General features: G+C 33.1%; 1 protein-coding gene across 5 annotated transcripts in view; it reads left to right on the forward strand.

Annotated features, from left to right (window-relative positions):
- Positions 1-24863, forward strand: part of LOC139515812 (calponin homology domain-containing protein DDB_G0272472-like) — a 33000-nt gene extending 8137 nt beyond the window's left edge. For 2 of the 5 annotated variants that reach the window (XM_071305515.1, XM_071305525.1), the window contains exons 3-14: positions 503-672; positions 1219-1400; positions 1799-1896; positions 2256-2307; positions 2497-2646; positions 14690-14727; positions 15644-15748; positions 17738-17786; positions 19186-19353; positions 21608-21888; positions 22573-22758; positions 23328-24863. In XM_071305515.1, the coding sequence (XP_071161616.1) occupies positions 503-672; positions 1219-1400; positions 1799-1896; positions 2256-2307; positions 2497-2646; positions 14690-14727; positions 15644-15748; positions 17738-17786; positions 19186-19353; positions 21608-21888; positions 22573-22758; positions 23328-23414 (1566 nt within the window). In that variant the 3' untranslated portion in view covers positions 23415-24863. Of the gene's footprint in view, positions 1-502; positions 673-1218; positions 1401-1798; positions 1897-2255; positions 2308-2496; positions 2647-5908; positions 5933-12341; positions 12393-14689; positions 14728-15643; positions 15749-17737; positions 17787-19185; positions 19354-21607; positions 21889-22572; positions 22759-23327 lie in introns of all 5 variants that reach the window. The other 3 variants (XM_071305541.1, XM_071305533.1, XM_071305549.1) reach the window with 3 other exon arrangements.
- The last annotated feature ends 815 nt before the right edge of the window (positions 24864-25678 follow it).

Raw genomic sequence — 25678 nt, forward strand, 5'->3', positions numbered from 1 at the left:
AAAAATATAACTCTTCAATGAGAGAAACACAGTTGTTAGTACTATATTGTTTTAATAATTGCTCATGGTTACTAGAGGAAAGTTCTTAGCAATTAATTTACCAAAACAGCTTAAAAAAATTAATGTACTTGCATGAAGTACAAGTCTGTTTCCCCATGGATTTGAAAAATATTCCTAAAAAAAGTAGGGACAATTGTGAAGGGGTTAGTATGTCCAAGGGAAAAAAACAACAACATTAAACTTTGTATTTGTGTACCTTTACTACTAACTAAGCACCCGGGTGTAGAACAGAATCTAAATGTAAATGATTTGTATGTTGAAGAAATGTATATAGATATATGATGATGTGGTATGAGAGCCAATGAGACAACTCTCCATTCAAATTTGTAAAAGTAAACCATTATAGGTGAGTACTGTCTTCAACATAGAGCCTTGCCTCACACCAAACAGCAAGCTATAAAGGGCATGTTAACTCATTCGTCATTTTATAAACTGTCCACAGGTTGTTGCAGCAATGAAGTATGTGTGTGTCACTGGGAGCTGTGTTATGACAGAGCTTTACAACTTGTTGCAAGAGCTGGATCGACGTTACTTTCTACTCAATGACTTTAGATGGGAGTTCTCCATGTTAGACAGGAATCAAACAGATTGTATATCAGAGGATAAGGCCAGGTACATGTATGCTGTAATAGGGATTGAATGATTATACATTGCTAATCATTTCTCCTTGGCATAACAATAAACAATGGATTCTAATTTTATAGGGTTATTCTAATCAATTAGAAGTTAAGTCTATTTAGTATTGAAATTTTATCAAAGTTAACTGCTTAATGTCCAGTGGGAACTATTACATGCATATTTAAGATGATATCATGTTTTATATAGAGTGTAACTAATTTTTTGTCATATCCATTACTCCTTAAAATTTACCTTCAACATTCAGTATTCAAGGTTCTGAATATCTCCCATTATTGTGATATTCAGATACCAACTAAAAAGTAAAACTAATAAAGATAAATACTGCTATAATTAGTTATATCTGGCATCATTGCTATACAGAAAACACCTTATTCAGTTTAAGAATTTTCTTAAATACCATGAAAACAACCATATTCATGTGTTGTGATTGGTTGGATGAAATTCTAACAATTTTCAAATCTTTATGATGGTGAAATCAATTCTCCAAACCAGTGCTTTACATAAATTTCCTTGTTGTAGATGGATGGTGCAAGCAGTACATGGTAAATATTTCTCTAAAAGGAAATGGGAATATTTTGTTACCCATCGCCCAGCTCCAGGGAGTGGTGTATCATTTGCAGAGATAGAAGTTATGTTATGTGATATACCAAATCGTATGGAGACACTAGATGAACAGAATGAAGCTGAAAAGGAAAGAGATGGTAAGCAAAGGAAATTTTTGTTATGATTTCAGATTACTATATTTATGCTGTTTACAAAATCCCAAATTGAATTCTAAAAGGACAAAACAAAAAAAATACCAGTAAAAAATAACAGAAAATACAATTATCAAAAAGATACAAAGATACAAATAACAATCTACCAAATATACCACACAGAACATACCTCTTCCCACCAAAAAAAATGTGAATGCTCTGGAAATGTAAGCAGTGCTTAATCATCTAATGATGCATGAATTCAGCAAAGTAAAAATGTACTGTTTACATCCTAAAATTATATCTATAAATAAGTTACAATACCATTGTATACAATTTTAGTACCATCCAGATTAAAGTTAAGTATAAATGCAATTGATCGGTATTTGATTGTTTTTTTTAAGCTAAATTGAGGAGACAAAGATTGGCAGATGAAGAAATTGAAAGAGAGAAAGAGAGACTAAGGAAAGAAAGAGAAGAACAAAGAAGAAGAAAAGACGAGGTTTGATACACCATTATTAGTAATATGATTGTCAATAACAAATGGTATGTAAAGGTAACTGGCACTTTCTGTATCAAAAGCATAATCAACTAAATTCAGTTCATTGAGATGGTACTTGTTACATTTATTCTGTCTTCTTTAGTTAGCGTCCTCTTGAAGAGGTCATATATAATGACTCAGATTTTCAATTGATGAAATTATGTGTTACCTTATATTTTGTGATTAAGATTGCCTTTAATAAGGAACATATGTGTATAGAATGGTGCACATATTTTTAGCACATGTGTATTTAGAATATGTTATGTCATTGTTTGATGATAAATACTGTGTTTAATAGATAATTTTTACTTTCCTTGCAGGAAAACAAAAGATTAGAAGGAGAACGTATCAGGAAACTTAATGATGATGAAGGTAAGAACATAGAAGTAAAATATTGTGTATGTTTACATAGTTTTTTATACAATGTATTTAAACATTTGACTGACAAAGGGAAGTCATTGGAATTATTTTTTACAAGAGTTTCTCAATATAGTATTGAAATATCAACAAAATTGTAATACAGATAATTATTTTAAATCTGAAAGTTTTGGACAAATGTAGAAAAATCAAGGGCACTGTCTGCAGAAGCTGATTTAGATGAAGAGCTTGAGGCTGATGATGAAGTTGCTAAAATATTTGTCAATGCTGATGAAACTGATTTCAATCCTGAAGATAACAATGCTTCTGATGATGATGAGGTTTCTGAAAGAGGTTTGGATTGAGATTGTGACATAAAGGCTTATAGGGGAATGCATTAAAAGCTGGTGACACAAAGATATAGGAATTAAATCACCAAGCATGACTGTGTGTGATTGTGACAATGGCTATTCACTCTTATATAGTGATAAGGTTATCACAGAACACCATTACTGAAATTCTTGTGAAGCCAAGGACTGATGGAATGAATAATCTCACTTTATATTTGGATTTGATTTTCACAGATTTTATATAAGCTTTGTGGTTCTGCTATCATAGCTTGCAATTATAAGCACTAAGTTGAGAAACAAGTTAAAAAAAGTACATAATATGTCTCATATGCTAAGTAAAGATTGCGAGCATTTTTACTAACCCAGCATGATTTATTAGTCATTACTAAAATCTTAGTTTGGTTTAGTAAATAATAAAAAAAAACATATTTTAATTTCCAACTAACTAACAATTTTTCCATTGAAAAACACCATTTTCCACTACCTCCCTTTTAGCTCAAAGGTTTTTTTCAAAAATGAAAATTTAGATATAATATTTTTGGGCCTTATTCAACATAATCTAACATAATTTTGATGAAGTATTTTTTTTTTTTAAGTATTAGTAGTTTAGCTTTTATCTATACTATTAAACGAGAAGACCTCATTTTGTGTGTCGCTTCTCTTCTTTCCACAATAAATTAATCATTATGCTACTGTGTCCTATAGGTACAGTGCATAGTTGCATTTGTCATCCATTCATATGATTATTCAGATTGAGTTATTTTGGGAGAAAAACGAGAAAAAAGGCATCTGGATATTGTCCCGTCATTGGACTAAATTTTAAGTCAGATTAGACTTCCGGTTTGCGTTTTTCTGTATACTTTGAACATATTTATACTACGAATAAAGTGTATGTCCAGAATTTTATCTGCTATCATTTTCAAGATAACTATCCACGGCGGTCACAGAGTTTATTAAATAGAGAGGGTCTGTATACTATATCAATGACCACCATGAATCAATTAGTAAACTTAGATTTATTTTATGACTCCAGGGACTTAGAGATATAACCGAACGACTGAAATCCACAACTTAACAGAAGTAACCATGACATTGACGAACGACGGATACAGCAAGTGATGACTTATTCATTGTTAAGTCTGTTATCTATTTTCTGTGGTTCATTGATAATGATTCATGTACCTTGTTTAGCTGGTTGCCTCTTGTTTAGGTGTTCCTCATGATTCAGTAAACTGTGACCTTTTGAGAACTCCTCTTTTTAAGAGGTGTTCTGGGTGATTATTTTATACCCTGTATTTGTAGCTCTCTTGTTTAGGTGTTCTCTGGTGTTCTTTTATACCCTGTACTGTAACTTATTTCTTAACATACTCCTGAAGTGTTGACAAACTGACATTTAATGTGACCTTCAGACATAGACATCCCTATAAGATTGAAACCGAGAATCTAGTAAGACCAAACATTATATCAATGAGTTTGCTGCTGACAACAAGATTATTTAATTTCTATATTTTATTAATAAAACATATAAATAATTTGGCCCTTGGGAGTCAAGTACTCAGCTAAGGGAAATTTAGCTCCAGGCCCTGTCGACGACACTTGGTGTAGATGGACCAAGCCCCATGGACATGGACACTCCGTCAACCAACCGGAACCAGATGAGTTCCTATAAGGGTATGAAGCATTGCTCCATCTCATAGCAGGTGGCTACGATAAAGGGGGTTAGATTGACGGTGGAGAGAGAAATAAATGTAGATGTATTACATTTAATGACTTGGGGGAAATGAGAAATTAGACCAGTGGTCAATTTCGAAAGGGAGTTTTGAAATTGAAGAAAACCACTGGTTTGCTGAGACTGCTCCCATATACAGTGAGTAGTTGAAGTTGATTAAAGGGAGGTGGGTGGGTATTTTGTAACTTTATGACAACTTATGTTTGACTTTCCCTGTCAGCAGCAAAACTCAAAATGACCAACTACCTAGCATCCTTGTGAAATTTGAGAATGGAATGTATCACTCCTTGCCTTATAACCAAATAAGGAGTGATCATGTAGACTGTAGTCCAGGGGATTATCAGTACCAAAACCTGTGCTACACCCATGCAGATTATGATGTCATTAAATAAACAGCGCTTATATTTACATAATATAAGCTTCTAATTGAAAGTAAATACACTTTATTTATATAGTAATGAATGTTCATAATATACAGATAAGCGCTAAAATTATTCATGTGAACTTTTGATACCTTTTCTGAAATTCTCCAGTCATTATATTTTTACAAAATTCATTGATTTAAAAAAAAAGAAGATGTGGTATGATTGCCATGTTGAGACAACTCTCCACAAGAGACCAAAATGACACAGAAATTAACAACTATAGGTCACCGTACGGCCTTCAACAAAGAGCAAACCCCATACTGCATACTCAGCTTCAAAAGGCCCCGAAATGACAATGTTAAAGAATGCAAACGAGAAAACTAGCGGCCTTATTTATGTACAAAAAATGAACGAAAAACAAATATGTAACACATAAACAAAGACAACCACTGAATTACAGGCTCCTTACTTCAATGTTCATAACATACTAAATGTATATTCATATTGAAATTAATAGAAAACCAACTTTGGAAATAAAGGTGGAGGGATAAAAAAAACATTTTCCTGTCCCCAATAACCTATGACTTATGATACTTTTGCTGAAATTCTCCAGTCATTCAGTATTTTACAAAATTCTTCCATTAACACTTTACATACTTTAAACTACGCTCTGAATTCTGGCGATTTCATGGGTGTGTTCTAGTAAAGAATTAAAAGATGTGACATGATTGTAAATAAGACAACTATCTGCTGAAGACCAATGGACAACAAGAAAACCCTTACAGGTCTTGTCCTTAGATAATGAGCAAAACCGATTCCTTAATTTATATTATTTATTGGTGTTTAACACCACTTTCAAACTTATGTCTGTATCATGGCAACAGATGTTATCAGTGGAGGAAGCAGGAGAGAACAACATATCACCACAGATGCCCCCTTAGTTTATAGGAAAAAACAAAGTTTAGTGCTATGCTTTCCTGCTGGATACAATAATTGTAATGCATTGAATATATAAAGGATAGGAAAGATATTCTTACACTTGTTAAAAGGTTTTATCATGAAGTGCATATCTTTGGGCCTTTTTTTTTTTAGGTGTTTGATATTGATAAATATGTTAATTTATATATGTGTTACCTGTTGAATATACTAAAACTTGCATGTTTTGTTTTAAGATTACAATAGACAGATAGAAAAAGGTGTGGAGCATATAATTAGAGTATATCTTAGCTAGATGTTTGCTTGTCTATCTATAAAACTGATGTATTATTCTTACAACTGGCATATAAGGTCTTCAAACTCTTCAGTTCTTCAACTTTATTTCTAAATGAATTCTTAGGAATTTTTTAATTCAATTGTCTCATAACTTTTTTTGAAGCTGTATATGGGTTTTTTTCACAATTTCTATAAACTTTTTTATTTTGTTTGCAATATTAATTTCTTGGCAATATAAAACCTGGTTGATTTTATAGCTATAAATACGTTACCATCATAAATTCTGAGTGTAACCCCAATTGCGTCATAGGTCAGATGGAAAATCCCAACTAAAAATAAACGTACTCTCACTGGTCCGGACATATACCCCTGTTTGCCCATATTCTTCCATTCAATTTCCATCTGCGACATCGGTCACACGTGCACATCAAGTTTTACAGATTCAACAGAGAAGTGTTTAGTTTTTTGAATAGCTTAATTGCTTTTCATATATATTGTGTATTTTATTGGAAATATATTCCCTTGTTTTGTTTAAATTTCTAAACAAATTATTTGTGTTTTTGACTAAAGTAAAATTTATTATGGACTTAAATTTGAATAGTCCGTATGTAAGTATTCCTGGTTCGGACTATCTCTTAGATGGGTCACTACCTTTAAGTCCCCCCCAAACTACCAGTACATTGACCGGAGTTTCGACAACGGTGTCTGGTAATGCTACCTATCCGACCCTTTCACAAGGTTCGGCCATGTATTTTGGGGGGGTACCTACGTCAACTTCGGTGACTCATACTTTATCTAGGTCTGTTAATTCAGCGGGTACTATTAGTTCTGTCCCAGGTACAGCTATGGGCTTGAACTTGCCAGGTTCTAGACCCCCATTATCCTATTGTGGGTATATGCTTCCCAACACGGGCACACAACCTTTACCCTCATGGTCTCAGCCACCTTGGCCACAGTCTTACCCTTATGGTGGGTTTATGCCAAACCAACCTGGTTTTTGGCCTTATAGGGACAATTTCTATGGTCCCCCTTCTGGGGTAGCTACTGCACCACCTTTAGCTCCTGCTCTACCCGTAGCAGTATCTTTGACTTCTGCAGTAGCTCCTTCTACCACCGTACCTGACTCTCAAGCTTCTAGTTCTTCTCATGGTACTCAGGTTTCTGATCATGCATCACCTTTGGATGGTTTACAGAAGTTACTTTTAGACTTTGGTGAGTCTTTCAAGGCTGAATTTAGTACTCTATCCAGTCGTATGACTCTACTGGAAAATAGAGTTTCTTCTCATCAACCTTCTCCAGCTAAGTCTGTAGAATGTGATGAGAGGGAGGATGACGAGCTTTCTGTTTCCCCTGGGAGTCATGAAAGGGCTTTCCTCACTGATGAGGATGTTGAAAGTTCTTCTTCTCCCAAGGTATCGAAGACGGCCCCTGAGCCTTCTTCTAAGTCAGCTCAACAACCTCCCACCAAGGAGACTGAGGATCCTCCTTCCTTGAAGGATCTAAGGGATAAGGTGTATACCTTGATGAGGGATGAAGCACATATCCCTTTTCTCTCTCCTTCCAAGCCGAAGAAACCTTCTTCAACTTTTGAAGCTTCCTGTGGTATTTCTCAGGATACTGTGACTTCTCACAATTCTTTTCCTGAATCTGGCCATATGACTTTTGCTTTACAATTTATTAATGAAGGTATCGCTAATTCTGCTAGTGAAAAGGTTGCTAATAACAATATCTCAGGATTTGGAATGTCATCCTTTTCTGATCAGGTTAAGTACAAGGATTTTGATATCTTTGATTCTTCACTGGGTAGACTTGTTCCCAGTTGTGACAAATCTATGTCATCTTTATTGGGAAAAAAGCCAGTAGATGGTCTTCGTCTCACTCAACCTGTTTGGTCAAAGACTGAGAATCTCCTTCGTAGTGCTTCTCAAGTTCTTGGCACAGCCGAACATTTTCTAGCTGCAACCGGACATTTGCTTAACAGCAAAGATTCGGTTGTTCCAGCAGAAGTACGATCCTTCTTACTTCAACTGGATAAAGCTTTAGGTTCATCTCAGTTGCTTTTAATGGGTTCTATTGCTAATTGCACCCTATCTAAAAGAGCAGAGTTTCTTGAAAACATTTCTATCGCTGAGCCTTTGAAAGATTCTTTACTGAAATCTCCACTCTCTGACAAGATGTTTGGTTTACCCTTACAGCGGGTTCAAGAGGAACTCAGCAAAAACCCTCCTCCAGTCAAAGTTAGTGTACAAGTTACTAATGGCAAGAGGTCGGTTAATGCTACATCTAGTTCTAATAGTACTTCTGCTTCAGGTGGTCCTCCTTCTTCTGCTAAGAAAAGGAAGAATAACTACGGCAAACCGCAGAACAAACCCAATAACTCAGGAAAAAGCTCAGGTAAGCCTTCTGGTGGTTTTAAGGGTTCCAAGAAACCTGGGTCTAGTACCTAGGTTCTTGCCCCCTCGTACGTTATTGACAGCTTCCCCAGGGGAAAATTTACAACAAGTTCCTCAAAAATCAATACCAGTAGGGGGGAGGTTAAGTTTTTTCCTAAATCAGTGGAAGAAAATTACCTCAGACTGTCAATAATTCGAGGGGGATTAACACTTCAGTTCAAGAACCCACCTCCTCTATCTGCAGTTCCAATAAGTTTGTCTCATACACAAGACCCAGTCAAGTGTCAACTTCTATCAGTAGAAGTGGACACTATGTTACAAAAAGCTGCAATAGAGGAGGTGTCGATCTTAACTCTGTCTCCGGGATTTTATTCCCGTCTTTTTCTGGTTCCAAAGAAGACTGGAGGAATGAGGCCAGTCATAGACCTATCTATTCTGAACAAATTTCTTATTGTTCCCCACTTCAAAATGGAAACAAACAGATCCATCAGGGCTTCAATCCTTCCAGGAATGTGGACTACTTCTCTGGATCTTTCAGACGCGTATTTCCACATTCCCATTTCCAAAACTTACAGGAAATACCTTCGCTTCGTTTGGAACAACAAAGTTTTCCAGTTCAAGGCTCTCCCTTTTGGCCTGTCTACAGCCCCTTTGGCTTTTACCAAAATCATGCAGGCAGCTATAGCTCACCTACATTCCCTGTCTATTCAGATTCATTCCTATCTGGACGATTCCCTTCTCAAGGAATTTTGCCCAATCAAATTGAGGGTTCAGACAGACTTGGTCATCAATTGTTTTCTGTCCCTAGGCTTCCTTATCTCTTGGAAAAAGTCAGAGATAATTCCGTCTCAAGACTTTGTTTTCCTGGGAGAACATTTCCTAACCAGTGTAGGCCTAGTCCTCCCACCAGAGGAGAAATTTACAAAACTATGTCAGAAAATACATTTATTCCTGATGGTTCAATCAGTCACAGCACATCAATTCTTGCAACTTCTGGGTCTATTGAACTCTCTGGCAGATGTAATTCCATTGGGACGACTTCACATTCGTCCGCTTCAGTTTTATCTGCACAAGTTATGGATTGCAGCTTCACAAGAATGGGAAGCATTGATTCCAATCACTCAGCCTTTATTTCCACACCTTCAATGGTGGTTAGTACGGGAAAATGTAATGAGGGGCCTATGTCTGTCCCCTCAAGTTCCCAGTCTAACATTATTCACAGATGCCTCCACCCTCGGTTGGGGAGCATATCTGGAGGGGCTTACAATCTCGGGAGTCTGGAGTCCAGATCTTTTGGAAGAGCATATCAATGTATTGGAAATGAAAGCAGTTCTGTTTGCACTGAATCATTTCCAAATGTCTCTAAAGAATCAGTCTGTCATTCTGGCCACGGACAACACAACAGTTGTAGCTTATCTCAAGAATCAGGGAGGAACTCATTCACCTTCTCTTTATCAGATAGCCAGAGACATTCTCCTTCTGTGTTTTCAACTCCAGGTTCATCTAGTGGTGAGACATATTGCGGTGCACCTCAATATTCTAGCCGACACTCTATCCAGATCCCTTGCTCCAGTAAACACGGAGTGGGAACTACTTCAAGTAGTTTTCAAAGCTGTGACTCTTCATTGGGGGTCACCTCAGATAGATCTGTTTGCGACCAGTCTCAATCACAAACTTCTAACATTTGTGTCTCCGGTTCCAGATCCAAAATCTTTTGCGGTAGACGCAATGAGCCTATCTTGGAAAGGAATGTTCGGGTACGCCTTCCCTCCTTTCAGGTTTCTCTCCCCAGTACTTCAGAAAATAGCAGAGGAAAATTGCAAGATCATAGTTATTGCTCCAGCATGGCCAAAACAGTCTTGGTTTCCAGACCTTCTGCGCCTATCATGTGCTTGTCCTCTAGTTCTACCTCTGAGACCAGACCTTCTGTCTCAAATCAAGGGCAAGGTTCTTTATCAAAATCCAGAAAAACTTCATCTACACGCCTGGCTTCTCTCAGGGTTAGCCTCAGAAAGAGAGGTTTTTCTGAAGGAGCAACCAAGCATCTCACAAAGTCTGTCAGAGACTCCACTAGCATTGTCTATGATGCAAAATGGTCAATCTTCTCAGATTGGTGTAGTGAGCGGGAAATTGATCCTTTCCAAGTTACTGTACAACAATTAGCAGACTTTCTAGTTTTTCTTTTTGAATCCAAAGGATTATGTCCCTCTACTATTAAGGGATATAGATCAGCTATCTCAAGAACTATTCATATTTCTGGTGGCCCAGATTTTGGAATCAATGAGCATATTTCTCTTTTGGTTCGTAGTTTTAGTCTTGAAAGACCAAGACAAAAAACTTTAGTTCCTAAGTGGGACCTTGGACTAGTTTTATCCTTTTTAAAACTTCCTCCTTTTGAACCAGCAGAAACAATAGATTTAAGGTTTCTTTCCTATAAATGCTGTTTTCTTTTAGCTTTGGCTTCTGGACGGAGAAGGAGTGAAATCCATGCCTTCTCTATTTCTGATGCTTGCCTTCGATTTAACAGGGATAAATCTTCTGTTACTCTTTTAACGGATCCTGCTTTTTTGGCAAAGAATCAGATTCCAGATAAGGGTGCAGAACCAGTTGTGATTCCTGCACTCCCTAGCGATTCTATTTCTGTACTTTTATGTCCAGTAAGAATCCTATCTATTTATCTGGAAAGAACGTGTAGTTTACGTTCTGTTTCTAACTCAAGACTCTTTATTCCTATTAAAAAAGGAATCTCAGATCTTTCTGTTAAAACTATTTCTACTTGGATATGCAAATGCATATCTTTAGCTTATGGTTCTTCTAAGGCAGAACTTTTAAATAGTTTTAATGTTAAAGCTCATGATGTTAGGGGTATCTCTACATCCTGGGCTCTGTTTAACAGTGCATCTTTAGAAGAGGTACTGTCTGCAGGTTTCTGGAGAAATGAGAACTCTTTTATATCTCACTACCTCCAATCTATGGCTACTTTTGCCGAAAGTTTATACTCTCTTGGACCTATAGTTTCAGCACAAAGATTGAACTTTCCTCCTGTTTCTTCTGTTACAGGGGATTCAGCTTTACGTTAGATTCTGTTACTCAGAATTTATGATGGTAACGTATTTATAGCTATAAAATATTCAAATTTTAAAGTAAATTTGGATTTTATTAGATAAATACTTACCATCATAAATTATAGGTCCCACCCACCTCCCCTTCATCCCCTTTCCTTATGTTTCTGTCTTGAGGAAATTGAATGGAAGAATATGGGCAAACAGGGGTATATGTCCGGACCAGTGAGAGTACGTTTATTTTTAGTTGGGATTTTCCATCTGACCTATGACGCAATTGGGGTTACACTCAGAATTTATGATGGTAAGTATTTATCTAATAAAATCCAAATTTACTTTAAAATTTGAATAATTTCATACTTTTCAAGCTTACAACATTATTTTAAACAAACATTCATAGACAGAAAAATATGTTTTAGTTTATTTTTGCAGATTTTTTATCATGAATATTTGTTTAAAGATATGATATAGTAGCATTACAGAAGACTATTTGATCTGCATCTTTAGACAATAGTTCACTTAAGACAGGTTTTTGATTTACAGTTTTAGGAATGATCATGTATGGATAGGTTTCACTGTTTTAGCCTAAATACTAAATTTGGATGAAAAATTAAAAAAAAACCATGAAAATTTCAATCGACCAGTATTTGCCGGTGTTGACCACTTTGGGAGTATTTCGAACCAGTAAATACCACTGGTAAATATTTGGGGTGGTATTTATTGCCCACCCTTGGTTTTAGGTATGATCAGGTATGGATAGGTTTCACAGTTTTAGGTATTATCAGGTGTGGTTTTTGCTGATAAATTATCAATCAAACATTTTTACATTATAAGTTTTCTTTCAGTTTTCTAATACCATATTTATCTATTCTTTGTTCCTGCAATTCCCAGCATATTTATGGTTCTTATTTATACATGTACTAATTATTATTCCATAGACAAGCATGACATACAGTTAGAAGAAGGAATAGTAGTACAACATGATATAGGTTCAGTACCAATGCAGTGATTTTACATGCATGTCTGTGCAAATTGTCATGGGTGTACAGTTTTTCAATGTTCTGATTATTGTGATCGTTGGCACTAAATTTGATGTAAATTAATGCTTTAAAAATGACATTTATCAGTCAGCAAAATAGGTATTACATTAAATCTTTGATTTCTCTGATTAAAAATCTCTTTGTTGGTTGTGCTATTTCTTAAAACTACTATTATTAACCGGGGCCAAATTTTTTATGTGTTTATTTAATTTTTACATTTTATTTGTGGCTTTTACTTTGAATAATTTTTAACTAATATTTTTTAAATTGTTTTCATGTTCTTACTTCTCTCAGTCAGTAAAAAAAATATATGTAATTATTTGGTATATTTATTTTAAACATAAACATTAATAACTGAAAATTGAATCCATCTTTGTCACAATTCAGACTACTCAAATTTGTCTAACAGCTAAAGTCAAAATTCCCAAATTGCACCCATTCAGCAAACAAAGCAGGGGAAATCTTACAAGTTTTCTCTGAGACTGAACAATTTAAGATTATTATTTGACATTATGTACGTCTTTAAACATTGCTATATATACCTAAATATACACAAAACATTCACAGTATATATCAACATATTAAGGGCATACGATATAGTTTTGATCCCGTATTTACAGTTTGATGAAAATTTCCATATGGACTTTTTTTTGCCTGATTAAATCAAATATGTTATAAAAAATATACCTTCATGTGCTACTTTTTGAGTTAAATGAGGTCGAAATTTTGTATATTTGCTTAAAATTCGGATTTGTGGCCGTATTTTTCCTTTCGAAAGAAAGACATAACTTTTTTGTTTTAAAAGATATACACAAATTGTTTTTTGTTAAATAATTTGTAATTTCTGTATTGTATAAGTATCCTAAAAATTTTTGCATTTTTAATTCAGAAATAACTCATATTTATCAAATGGTCATGAATTGAGAAAAAACGTCATATTTTTGCTGTATATTTATCAAAATTAAAAAAAATGCACTATTTACAGTTTTATAAAATTTGGTCCACATAATCTCCCTATAAAATGAAACAAAATGTCTTTTTAAAAAATAGGGGTCCATGCACTCGTTTTCAAATTAAATCAATTTGAATGGTAAAAATCAGTTGAAAAATGCATATTTTCCAGATAAGTCATAGTTTGACGTCGCGAAAATAACATTTTACGTTAGCAATGTCATTACCTCCCCTGTAACTGTATCGTATGCCCTTAAGTGTTCACTTGGAAAAGTAAAAGGTGTGGAAACGTCACCATGTGATGTCCACAAAAAGTCAACTTTTATGCATAGATTCATTTTGGGAACTCCTTATTACAAAATCATAGATTGTTTGGAGGTAGGTTCAGACCCATTTTTCTATGATTCCTAATAAATTATAAATTAAATTGGTGGAACAATATAAGATAAGATAAGATAAGATAAATTTTTATTTTCCAAATTAGGTCCCCAGGGGGACATATACACATAACATATATAATTGATACAACATACAGTATTTTACATAACATTGTAAAATAAACTATTGAAATCGTCATACAGGTATTATTTGTTAAATAAAAAAGTATTTGAGAGTTGCTACTCCAGAGATGTGGCAAACCCCATTTATTTATTTACTTTTTTTCTCTCACTTGATTTACCAGAAAAAAATAAGGATACATCTTCAAAATAAACACGTTCCAATGGAAGCTTTTGTCTGTGCCATAAACAAATGTAGGTTAAAAACTGTCAAAATAGGTGCATATTGATTACCCTCAGTAACATTTGAAATTTGTATAATAAGAGATATAAACACCAAAGAACCAGCAACATGACAATACAGGTTTAAAGCTTTCAATAAGATATTTTTGTTAAACATGTGTTCTCACAATAGCCATATTTTCAGCTAAAGACACAGATAAATTCAACTAGAAGCAAGTCTACCTTGCATAATTTCAGTTCAACTTACTTTTCTGTGTGCATGCTATTATCTTAATTTTGCATTACTAAAAAGACATTTGGAAAGATTATCATGATGTTGTAATCATATTAAATAACTATTTTAACATTTAAATTAAACATTTTAGATTTGAGATCCATGTCAAATGAAAACAAGTATCATGGTAAAATAACTTTATTTATAAGTTACGCCTTGAGATATTATTCTTTGAACAGTATTTGAATGAAAATATTATATACATTGATCATTTTGTCAGGGATTTCTTGACTAAATTTTTGTTTAATTTAACTGAGTGGTCTTTTGAAATATTTTTATAGAAAGAAGGAAGGAAGAAGAAAGACTAAGAGAAGAGGAGGTAAATGTTTTGATAAACAAAAGAATAATTGCATGTCATTTCTTATTTGCTCATTTATTGTGTTACATGAACCCATTTTGAAATGCTATTCATGGTTTTTCTTCACCCAATGTTTAAACAAAATCATTTATCAAATCAGTTGCTATTTGTAGTTGCCCTTCAGTTCTTTATCTGATTTTATAATGTTCTCTTATACCTTCAGTTCATATATCTGATTTTATTTGAACGTGTTTTAGCTGGTTTGCTTAAATTTTGTGTTTGTTTCTTAAGAAGCTATGAAGGTATACCAAAGATTTTTTATTATTCCTGTGTAATATAATATACGAAACAAACTTTCAATCCCAAGGGGTTATTTGTCAATTTTTATGAATTTATAAATATAAAACATGTTTAAAATGAGCAACAAACACACAACATAAGTTAAAAAAAGATGTTCTATCAATAATTGAATATACCATGTAATAACCCTAAATTGACCCCAGTTTATGCAAGACTGTAACAAATTGAACAGAAATTACCAATATCATCAAATGAATAAATCAGCATTTATTTAAAAATCATCAAATGAATAAAACCGACAATATTCAAAAGAATGCTCACAGTTACTGAAAGCAAACTCAAAGTACATTTTACATTTATTTGGATTTTTTTTAAAACTCTTATATGGCTTTTATTATTCTATTGCCTTTCTTATAACTTTCATATTGCAGCTTCAGTATTAGGCAAGAAAGAGCTTTATTGTTCTTTTATTTATAAACCACAGTTATTTTATTGCTACACTGAGACTAACAATTTGTGTTAAATGAACTTATGTTAAGATTTGAAATTATGGATATATCTCCTCAACTGTTTTAGAATGCTGCATTTATTATTGGATATTTGATACAACCAATTCATTAGATTTTTATAATTTCAGGAATTGAGACGATTGAAAGAGTTGGAAGAAAAGCAAAGGTTAGAGAGGGAAAGAAGACAGAAGGAAGAAGAAGAATTATATAAAGATGTGGAAAAACTTGCAAGAGTAAGTCAGCATTTTCATACAATTTACATCAACAATCTTCATTAATTTGTGTTGACAATTTTTACAATAATGATAATATATATCAGAAAGTCTTTATTTAGAGTTACAACACATAAGTTCCTCACTTGCAATACAATCAAATACAGATACCAGTATTTATCTGTCAGATGATTATAACTTGTGTACTATATATAAAAATATCTATATTTCCCTATATTAGCATTGCATGTTTTCAAACAAAGTATCTTTCATACAACTTCAATTCAAATATAGTTGACAGATTATTTTGATGTTTAAAAATATGGCTGATATTGATCTAAGGAATTGTGGCACCACTTGCTTGTTTCAGTAGATTCAATAGTTTTTAAGTCCATGAGAATTTGATCTTTACTGATTTTGATGCAATTTGGGCATTTTTAGCTCACCTGGCCCGAAGGGCCAAGTGAGCTTTTCTCATCACTTGGCGTCCGTCGTCCGTCGTCTGTCGTCGTCCGGCGTCGTTAACTTTTACAAAAATCTTCTCCTCTGAAACTACTTGGCCAAATTTAACCAAACTTGGCCATAATCATCATTGGGGTATCTAGTTTAAAAAATGTGTCCGGTGACCCGGCCAACCAACCAAGATGGCCGCCATGGCTAAAAATAGAACATAGGGGTAAAATGCAGTTTTTGGCTTATAACTCAAAAACCAAAGCATTTAGAGCAAATCTGACATGGGGTAATATTGTTCATCAGGTCAAGATCTATCTGCCCTGAAATTTTCAGATGAATCGGACATTCCGTTGTTGGGTTGCTGCCCCTGAAATTGTAATTTTAAGGAAATTTTGCTGTTTTTGGTTATTATCTTGAATATTATTATAGATAGAGATACACTTTAAACAGCAATAATGTTCAGCAAAGTAAGATGTACAAATAAGTCAACATGACCAAAATGGTCAGTTGACCACTTTAGGAGTTATTGCCCTTTATAGTCAATTTTTAACCATTTTTCGTAAATCTTAGTAATCTTTTAGAAAAATCTTCTCCTCTGAAACTACTGGGCCAAATTTAACCAAACTTAGCCATAATCATCATTGGGGTATCTAGTTAAAAAAATGTGTCCAGTAACTCGACCAACAAGCCAAGATGGCCGCCATGGCTAAAAATAGAACATGGGGTAAAATGCAGTTTTTGGCTTATAACTCAAAAACCAAAGCATTAAGAGCAAATCTGACAGGAAGTAAAATTGTTGATCAGGTCACGATCTATCTGCCCTGGAATTTTCAGATGAATCGGATAATCGGTTGTTAGGTTGCTGCCCCTGAATTGGTAATTTTGAGGAAATTTTGCTGTTTTTTTGTTATTATCTTGAATATTATTATAGATAGAGATAAACTGTAAACAGCAATAATGTACAGCAAAGTAAGAACTAAAAATAAGTCAGTATGACCAAAATAATCAATTGACCCCCTAAGGAGTTATTGCCTTTCATAGTCAATTTTTAACAATTTTCTTAATATTTGAAGATTTTCAATAACATTTCCACAGAAAGTACTGTTATAGATAGAGATAATTGTAAGCAACAACAATGTTTAGTAAAGTAAGATCTACAAACACATCACCATCACCAAAACACAATTTTGTCATGAATCCATTTGTGTCCATTGTTTAATATTCACATAGACCAAGGTGAGCGACACAGGCTCTTTAGAGCCTCTAGTTTATAACAGTCCCTGTCTTAAAGCTGTTTCTAGATTTGACACAACTATACAATTTTTGGAATAAAAAGGGTCAAATTTAGGTAATCTCGAAAAAAACATCAACTTTATCATTTTTGATTTTTATTGTTTTTTTCTTGAAAATTCTGTGAATGCTGGTGATAGCACTTTAAGTTGTTGAACTATATGGTTTCATTAGTGATATTAAAATGTCTTATCACTTAAATAGCTCAGGATTTATTTTATAATTTTTTTATAAGAGCTTTTCAACAGATGTACAATTATTTTTTAGGATGCCAAGGAAGAGGAGAAGAATGCCAAGAATGAAGAGGATCAGAGACGTAAGAAATCATCAGGGTTGTTAATAATGGGTTTCATGGAAGTCTATTGCTAGTGGACTATTTAGAACTGCCAAACAGTAGTCTGCTTGGGTTCTTCTTATCACAAAGTATCCTACTTTCCCCAATTTTAACCTGGTTGTTAATGTGATCACATCTTAAAATGCATTATTTGTCTGATATCTTAAACCCTCTTGTTTATAATGGAGACTTTTCAGCCTATCCTTGGGAAATATATTGAAATATATTAGTTCAGTCTTTTTTTAAATGTAAGTTGTACCTTCTTGGTAGTCAAATTATCCTAATGGGGCTTAGCAGTAGTATATATAAAATCATATGTATATTCAAGGTGGATAAATGAGACCATAGTCTTCAGTGGAGCAATGGTCTTTGAAAAAAAATCATATTTTTTTATTCAATATGTTTTATTCATTAGAAGAACCATTAGAACTGGCATAGAGATGCTTTTCTGGTTGACTATTGGACATATCTCCTTTTATTTTAATATTCAGTTACAGATTAAGATTAAGTAAAAAGGGACCGATATTCCAGCTAGGCCGTTTTCAAAGGGCGATGCGCTCGCCCTATTTTCAGTTGCGCTGGCATCAACAATGTATTAGTTTGTGATTAGGTCAGTTTATGGTGACCATAAGTGGTAGGTCAATGATATTTGGTATGTAGTTGTATAAGCATTGGCATATCTCATTTCCATGGAGATAATTTGGCCCTGCCCCCTCAGTCATGGTCTATTGACTTTGAAAATTTTTGTAAGTTATCATGTATTAGTTTGTGATTAGGTCAGTTCAAGGGAAACCATTAGTGGTAGGCCAATGTTAATTGATATTCAGTTGTATAAGCATTGGCACATCTCATTTCCATTGAGAATAATTGGCCTCGCCCCTCAGTCACAATCTAATGACTTTGACACTTATCTTAGTTTGCATGTATTAGTTTGTGATTAGATCAGTTTAAGATGAACTGCTAATGTTAAATCAATGATATTTGGTATGCAAATTTTCAAGTATTGTTTCCATGGAGATTATATATATAGCCCCACCTCCTCTTCATGTTTCATTGACTTTGAAACTTTTACATAGTTTACAAGTTAATTTTTGTATTTAGATTTGGGAACGACTTATAATAAGTCAATGGTATTTGGTATGCAGTTGTATTAGAATTGGCACATCTCATTTACATGGAGATTATTTAGCCATGTATCTCAGTCATGGTTCATTGACTTTGAATGTTCGCATAACTTGTGTAAAATGTGAAGGTATTGCTATTTTGATTTCAACATTTGCATAATCAAAATTACAAAAAGGTGAGACATATCTCTGTGATAACAGTTTATTTAAAAATATCATAAGCCATAAATGCATGTTGTAGCTTATGTTTTATCCAGGTTTACGTCACAAGAGAATACGATATGACTTGAAAGTGGCTATGAAAACAAGAGACACATACAAACTTAAGTACACCATTAATGAGTTTAAGACTGAAAAAGTGGAAGATAAAGACATGGATCTTATAAAAGCTGAAAAACTATTGAAGGAGATAGGTTGTAGAGATGGTATGTACAATACTAGGATAACAGACATAATACTTACATAAGATTTTGGTCACTTGATGCCTCAGAGAGAAAGGCCAAAATTAAACATGAAAATAAAATGTAAAGCAGGGACCGTGCTGTGCGTCGCCAATGTCGCAATTTACGATTTTTCATTTCATCTGTCGACAAAAAACAGCTGCTGGCGATATTTATGGCGCCAACATTTTCCTATATCAAAATTTTCATTTCTTGACAATATCGATCTTCATTTTAATTGGTAAAAGTTAAAAAAATAAATTGTAGAAAATTTTACCTGGCGACAAGTTTATGACTTTGTTTATGACCCCAAGCTAATCAACGGTTACAACAGGTGTCATAATCTGTTGTTACAGGTAATCCATTTATCGGATGGGTCATTAATGATCAACATTAATTAATTCAAATAGAATTGGTCAGTCGGCATTTTGTGTATTAATTTCATTTAAAGAAATGTTCTTACGACAACGCAATTTGCAATGTTTACCGTAGTTGTATGAAGAAAGCGTAACTGACAGGAAGTCGAAAACGATAATCAACTTTTTAAAAAACATCGTTTTACTTGCTTTCCGTTTAAAAATAACCAATTCAGACGAAATTTGTCTTTAACTGCTTTCCGCTATGATCAGCTATGATACGAAATTTCAAAACCGGCCGCCATTGATCATATTTACTTCTTCTGCGTACTGTATATTCTCCTCCAAAAAAGGAGCACACCCAAATAAAGAAAGATAACTCAATTTTACTTTTCTCTATCATTGAGATACCTACATTAGACATGTCTAAGATATGTCTACATAATTCTGGCTTTAGAATTTATAGGTTAAGGTCTTTTGAGTTATGGAAAGAGTTAAAGAGGGTCTTAGTAGCAGTATGGATAGGATGCCTGTTGTCATCTTTTTCTGTATTCTTTTTCTGTATTCTTTATTTTTAATACCAATTTTTCACTATTCTGTAAATTTAAACACCTCTTATTTTGTTTTCTTCGTTCAATTACCATAATTACCCATTTGTTTCTATTCTTCATATTTTAATTAAAGGACATTTTCTCTATTCTGTAGCATATAAAATAGCTAATTTATGAAATACTGACAAAAGAATATAAAGTAAATGTACACATGTTGTTTTGTTGTATGTATATAAACCCTATGCAATAACTTACATAGTATTACATGTTAAATAATGTAAAGTGCAGGCTTAGTGCATAAGAAATTTAGATTGAACATGTTTAAGTTTTAGTAGAAGAAATAAAGACTGTAGCTGGTTGTAAAGTTTTCATAACTGGCAACAAAATATAGGAGCTGGCGATTTTTCTGGCTCCAACTTTTTGGGAGCCAGAGCAGCCCCTGGTTAAGTGATCAAGCAAGATTTTCAATAATGAAGAGAACAAAATTATAAGCGAAGATAATGACTAAAAATTATAAAAAGTGCTCATATACATGCAAAATGAAATACATTGAATGAGATGAAAAAAAGAAAACAATTACACTAATTATATTATAGTATATAATAAGTAGAGGCTGTTTGAGATTTAAATGCATGGTGTATGGGAGGTGCACAAAAAGTTGTGTGTTTTTGCCATTTTTCTTAGAACTTTGTAAGAATTATAAATCAAATGAAAATTTATATCACAAGTTGTTGAGTTATCAAAAAAACCTCTTCAATCTTTTCATGCCTTTAAATCTGGAACAGCATTAAAATACCCGCATCAGAAGTTGTCCAAATTTAATTACCCCTTTTTCTTGATAAACAAAATAAGAGTATTGTAACAACACTAAGATTAAATAAATGTAGCTTTAATTGGTCTGCTGTCAGTTTTATGTTAAATTATTTTGATTACTACACTATAGATTTTAGATGAATTCTTTCAAATTTCATAATGGTGTTAAATGTTTTATATTGTGCTCTATTTCATTTGTCAAAACAATATAAAGTTTATTAACCTAATTAAATGACATCCTGTCATTTATATGTTTTGGAGTTTAGTGTGGCATCCATTCCCCTTAAATAGTACATCTGATTGTTAAGTTGTCAGCTGAAGCCTGTCTTGGATGCAGACTTTTCTTGCAGAGTTGAAGACTCATTGGTGGCCTTTGGCTGGTTTTTGCTCTATGATCGGGGTTGTTGTCTCTTTGACTAATTCCCTATTTCAATTCTCAATTCTATTTAAACTTTTATTGTGAAGGGGTTTCTGTCAAAATTATGAATATAAAGTAGTCACTTTATTGTCTATTTATAGATTTGAAGAGAGCAATGACACACCGTGAACTTGAAGAACTTGCCAGAGCAATAGAAACTGTGAAAAAACATGGATTTGAAGTGGAATTGTCTAAAGAGCTCCTGGAAGCTAATCAATTACTTACCAGACTTAGAAGATTGGAGCGTATAAGACATGAAATCCTCCAATTGAAACAATCCACAGTAGCAGAAATAAGAAGTTACCAAAGTCCACCTCAAGTCGTCCATACTGTGATGACATCCACATTTCTGTTACTAGGTCACAAAGAAAAGGAAACCAAGGTACTTTTGTTAATAAGATTTTTCCTGAAAATGTGTGATAAAAATTTTGGCAATAATCTATATATGGGACTTTAATATGAAGCCAATGTATGTATACTTGCAATTTATGTACAAAGATTAAATTTCCTTCTAATTTCCACCAAAATTATCACATCACAGATTAGGTAATGAAAAATGGGGTATGATTTATCAATTCTTCACTGTATGCACACATAAAAAAACTTCTGGTGCTTTTATTTCTGTTACTTGTTTCAAAGTCTCAGTGAGGCTACAAAATTGGAGCAATAACTCACTGCAGTTTCACTTAAGTTTCTATATCTAAATTAATATGTAAACTATTGCTTTATAAAATCATCGTTAGAAACACATGTTTGTCGGACAGAAATCATCTTTTTTTAAATTTGTTTTCAGAGCTAAGTAGTTTAATTTAAAATTCTCAATTACTGTTGTTTGTCCATTGTTTGATTACACTGTCAACCTATGATGTTAAATTCACATACTTCAAACTATTATTGATAATCAGATTATATTGAATTTGACCTTGTCCTGAACATGCATGAACTATTTGACACTGGGCATTAGACAAACAACAAACAATCAATCAATTTTGACAAAGAGACATATGACAATAAAAAAATAAATGCCTTAATACACTTTATTCAATGTTTAAAACACTTTTTGAAGATATGGAAGACAGTACAGGCCTTGGTTGGTAAGACTGGTAAAGAGGGATTGAAGAGGAGATGTATTGAATGTAAACCTGATAAGATTAATGTTACTGATGCTAAACGAGCTCAAGCATTAATGGAGAAGTATGAACTAGATGAAATCAGGGATGTGTCAGCTGGTGCAGCTACATTTTATGTTTGGGTAAGATTTACTTATAGTCTAAAGTAATGGTTTTAAATGTTTCAATGAAGTAAAAGGGGACAAATGGAGTTCCCTCAGTGTCCATATCCATGTTGGTGTGCATGTCCATATCTATGTCCTTAGAAACTGGTAAACATACAGCTATATAGTTAGGTCCCTGCCTAGTAGCAGGTCCCCATTAGTGATCAGTATGTCTGTTTGTCTGTAACAACTTGTGTCCACTCTATATCTTGAGAACCGTTATAATATCATACTTTATACTTGACATGTATATTAACCAACAGAGGGTGTGTAATAATGTTAGTACAACTTCCTAGGTCAAAATTCAAGGTTAAAAACTTTGGTTTCAGTTGACCACCCCATGTCCTATGGTAAAAATCAACATTTTATGAACATTTCACATGGGTTGATACTGCTTTCATCTCATTAGCTACTTTTTGCTTAAGTTTTGTGTTGAACATTCAAAATGTTTTAAAATAACTTTTAGTTTATTTTAAAACAGCATTGAATAATTGCATATTGATTATAATAGTCGATAGTAGTCATGATAGTACTGTTTCTATTTTTAGTCCATCACAATGATAGAAGAGTTGATGGATATCATTGCAAGAAAAGAGGAGGCGGCAGCAGCCAAACAAACAGAAGAAACATCATAGAATAATCTCAATGAGAGTTGGATCCTATTGTTTGTGGACATATGTTACTATTTTTATTTATGCTTAGTTCTTTTAGCTCCTCATAAGGGTTCTAGAATATAAATCATTCTGTATATTTACAGGATAAAATGGATATTTTACCAAACAATAACATGTACAGGACATATATACCAATCACAAGAATAAATTCAAAATTTTAGAGATTTTTGAAATCTTTTGTTAATCTATAAATTATACGTGTTGTAAATTGATTTATATATCTTAGTTTTCATATGATTTTTATATATTCATTTTTAGTAGAACACTTTTATTAATACTGCAAACAAATTTGATCTAATTACAGTAACAAATTTAGATATTTTTGTACATACTTATTTTTTATGTTTCACCCTTTCTAAACTTAATGATGATTTAATTTTGGAATTGTCTTAGTTTGTTGAGTCATTTATATAATAGAGGATCTAAGTTTGATATTCAGAATTTATATTTGTGTCATTTTGTAGTTCGTAGTTGCATCTGATTTATAGTATATAATTTAGAATTTTCTATCTGTGACAACACTTTGAGCTAATTTTTTACTTTTCAAAACTTTTTTTTACCTTTTGTCAATGAAACATTCCAATTACAGTCCTCTTTTTAAAGCAGATCTGATGAAATCTTTTTCAAAGGTGTAGCCTTTATTAGGTCTTATCAATAAAATTAATATCTTTAACTTGCAATGATTGTTCTTGTTGTACTATATATGTAAAGGAGACTTTAAGAGTTGGTAAAGTTGGTGTCTTATCCTTTTTATCTTTGAGAATATAAAACGTGTTATGAAGCAAACTATCAGTGAACAGCTACTTTAATATATGAAATATCCCAAGGTTATATTTAAAAGTTGAAAAATACTGTAGCTAAGTCAAAATAAGTTTATCTGGTAGCAGTGCAACACTTAGAGTATGAAGCTGTGAAACTACTTTTTCAACATTTCTTAATCATTTAAAAACTTGGTATGATACATACATTGAATAGTAAAGTTTATTCATCTTTGACTATATATCATGTGAGCACTCCATATACAAAAGTTCAAAAGTTAGTTCATAGTTTGTAAACTTCGGTTTTAGTAAAATAAGTCATTACAGTGTTATGTAAAACAATTTACAGAAGTAATCATATTAGTTCGCTATCCAATACATCAGTAGAAATATCTATTGTTAAATGTCTTTTATATTAAACATACTCATAGTTTCATGATTTTTTTCATTCTATTTAACTGTTCCTTGACCTTGCATACTTAATATTGATCTATTAGTATTCTTGTATTATTTATTTACTAAATACATGTATTTTGTAAAAATAACTTTACTGTTGACAGTAAACAATTGTATTGTTTATACATTTTCTGGGCTGGCCCAAACAGCATTTATTAATGCATAGTTTATATTTTAATAAAAATGTACATTTAAATGTATGTTATTAATTTTGTGTTTTCCCCTATATTGATGATGAGTTGTTGAATCAGCCATAAAGCTTTATTATGTCCCCATCATTGATGATGAGTTGTTGAATCAGCCATAAAGCTTTATTATGTCCCCTGTATTGATGATGAGTTGTTGAATCAGCCATAAAGCTTTATTATGTCCCCTATATTGATGATGAGTTGTTGAATCAGCCATAAAGCTTTATTATGTCCCCTACATTGATGATGAGTTGTTGAATCAGCCATAAAGCTTTATTATGTCCTCTATATTGATGATGAGTTGTTGAATCAGCCATAAAGCTTTATTATGTCCCCTATATTGATGATGAGTTGTTGAATCAGCCATAAAGCTTTATTATGTCCCCTATATTGATGATGAGTTGTTGAATCAGCCATACAGCTTTATTATGTCCCCTGTATTGATGATGAGTTGTTGAATCAGCCATAGAGATTTATTATGTCCCCTATATTGATGATGAGTTGTTGAATCAGCCATACAGCTTTATTATGTCCCCTGTATTGATGATGAGTTGTTGAATCAGCCATAAAGCTTTATTATGTCCCCTATATTGATGATGAGTTGTTGAATCAGCCATACAGCTTTATTATGTCCCCTGTATTGATGATGAGTTGTTGAATCAGCCATAGAGATTTATTATGTCCCCTATATTGATGATGAGTTGTTGAATCAGCCATAACGCTTTATTATGTCCCCTATATTGATGATGAGTTGTTGAATCAGCCATAGAGCTTTATTATGTCCCCTATATTGATGATAAGTTGTTGAACCAGCCATAAAGCT

The sequence above is a fragment of the Mytilus edulis genome, chromosome 1, assembly GCF_963676685.1.
Source record: "Mytilus edulis chromosome 1, xbMytEdul2.2, whole genome shotgun sequence".
Taxonomy (NCBI): domain Eukaryota; kingdom Metazoa; phylum Mollusca; class Bivalvia; order Mytilida; family Mytilidae; genus Mytilus; species Mytilus edulis.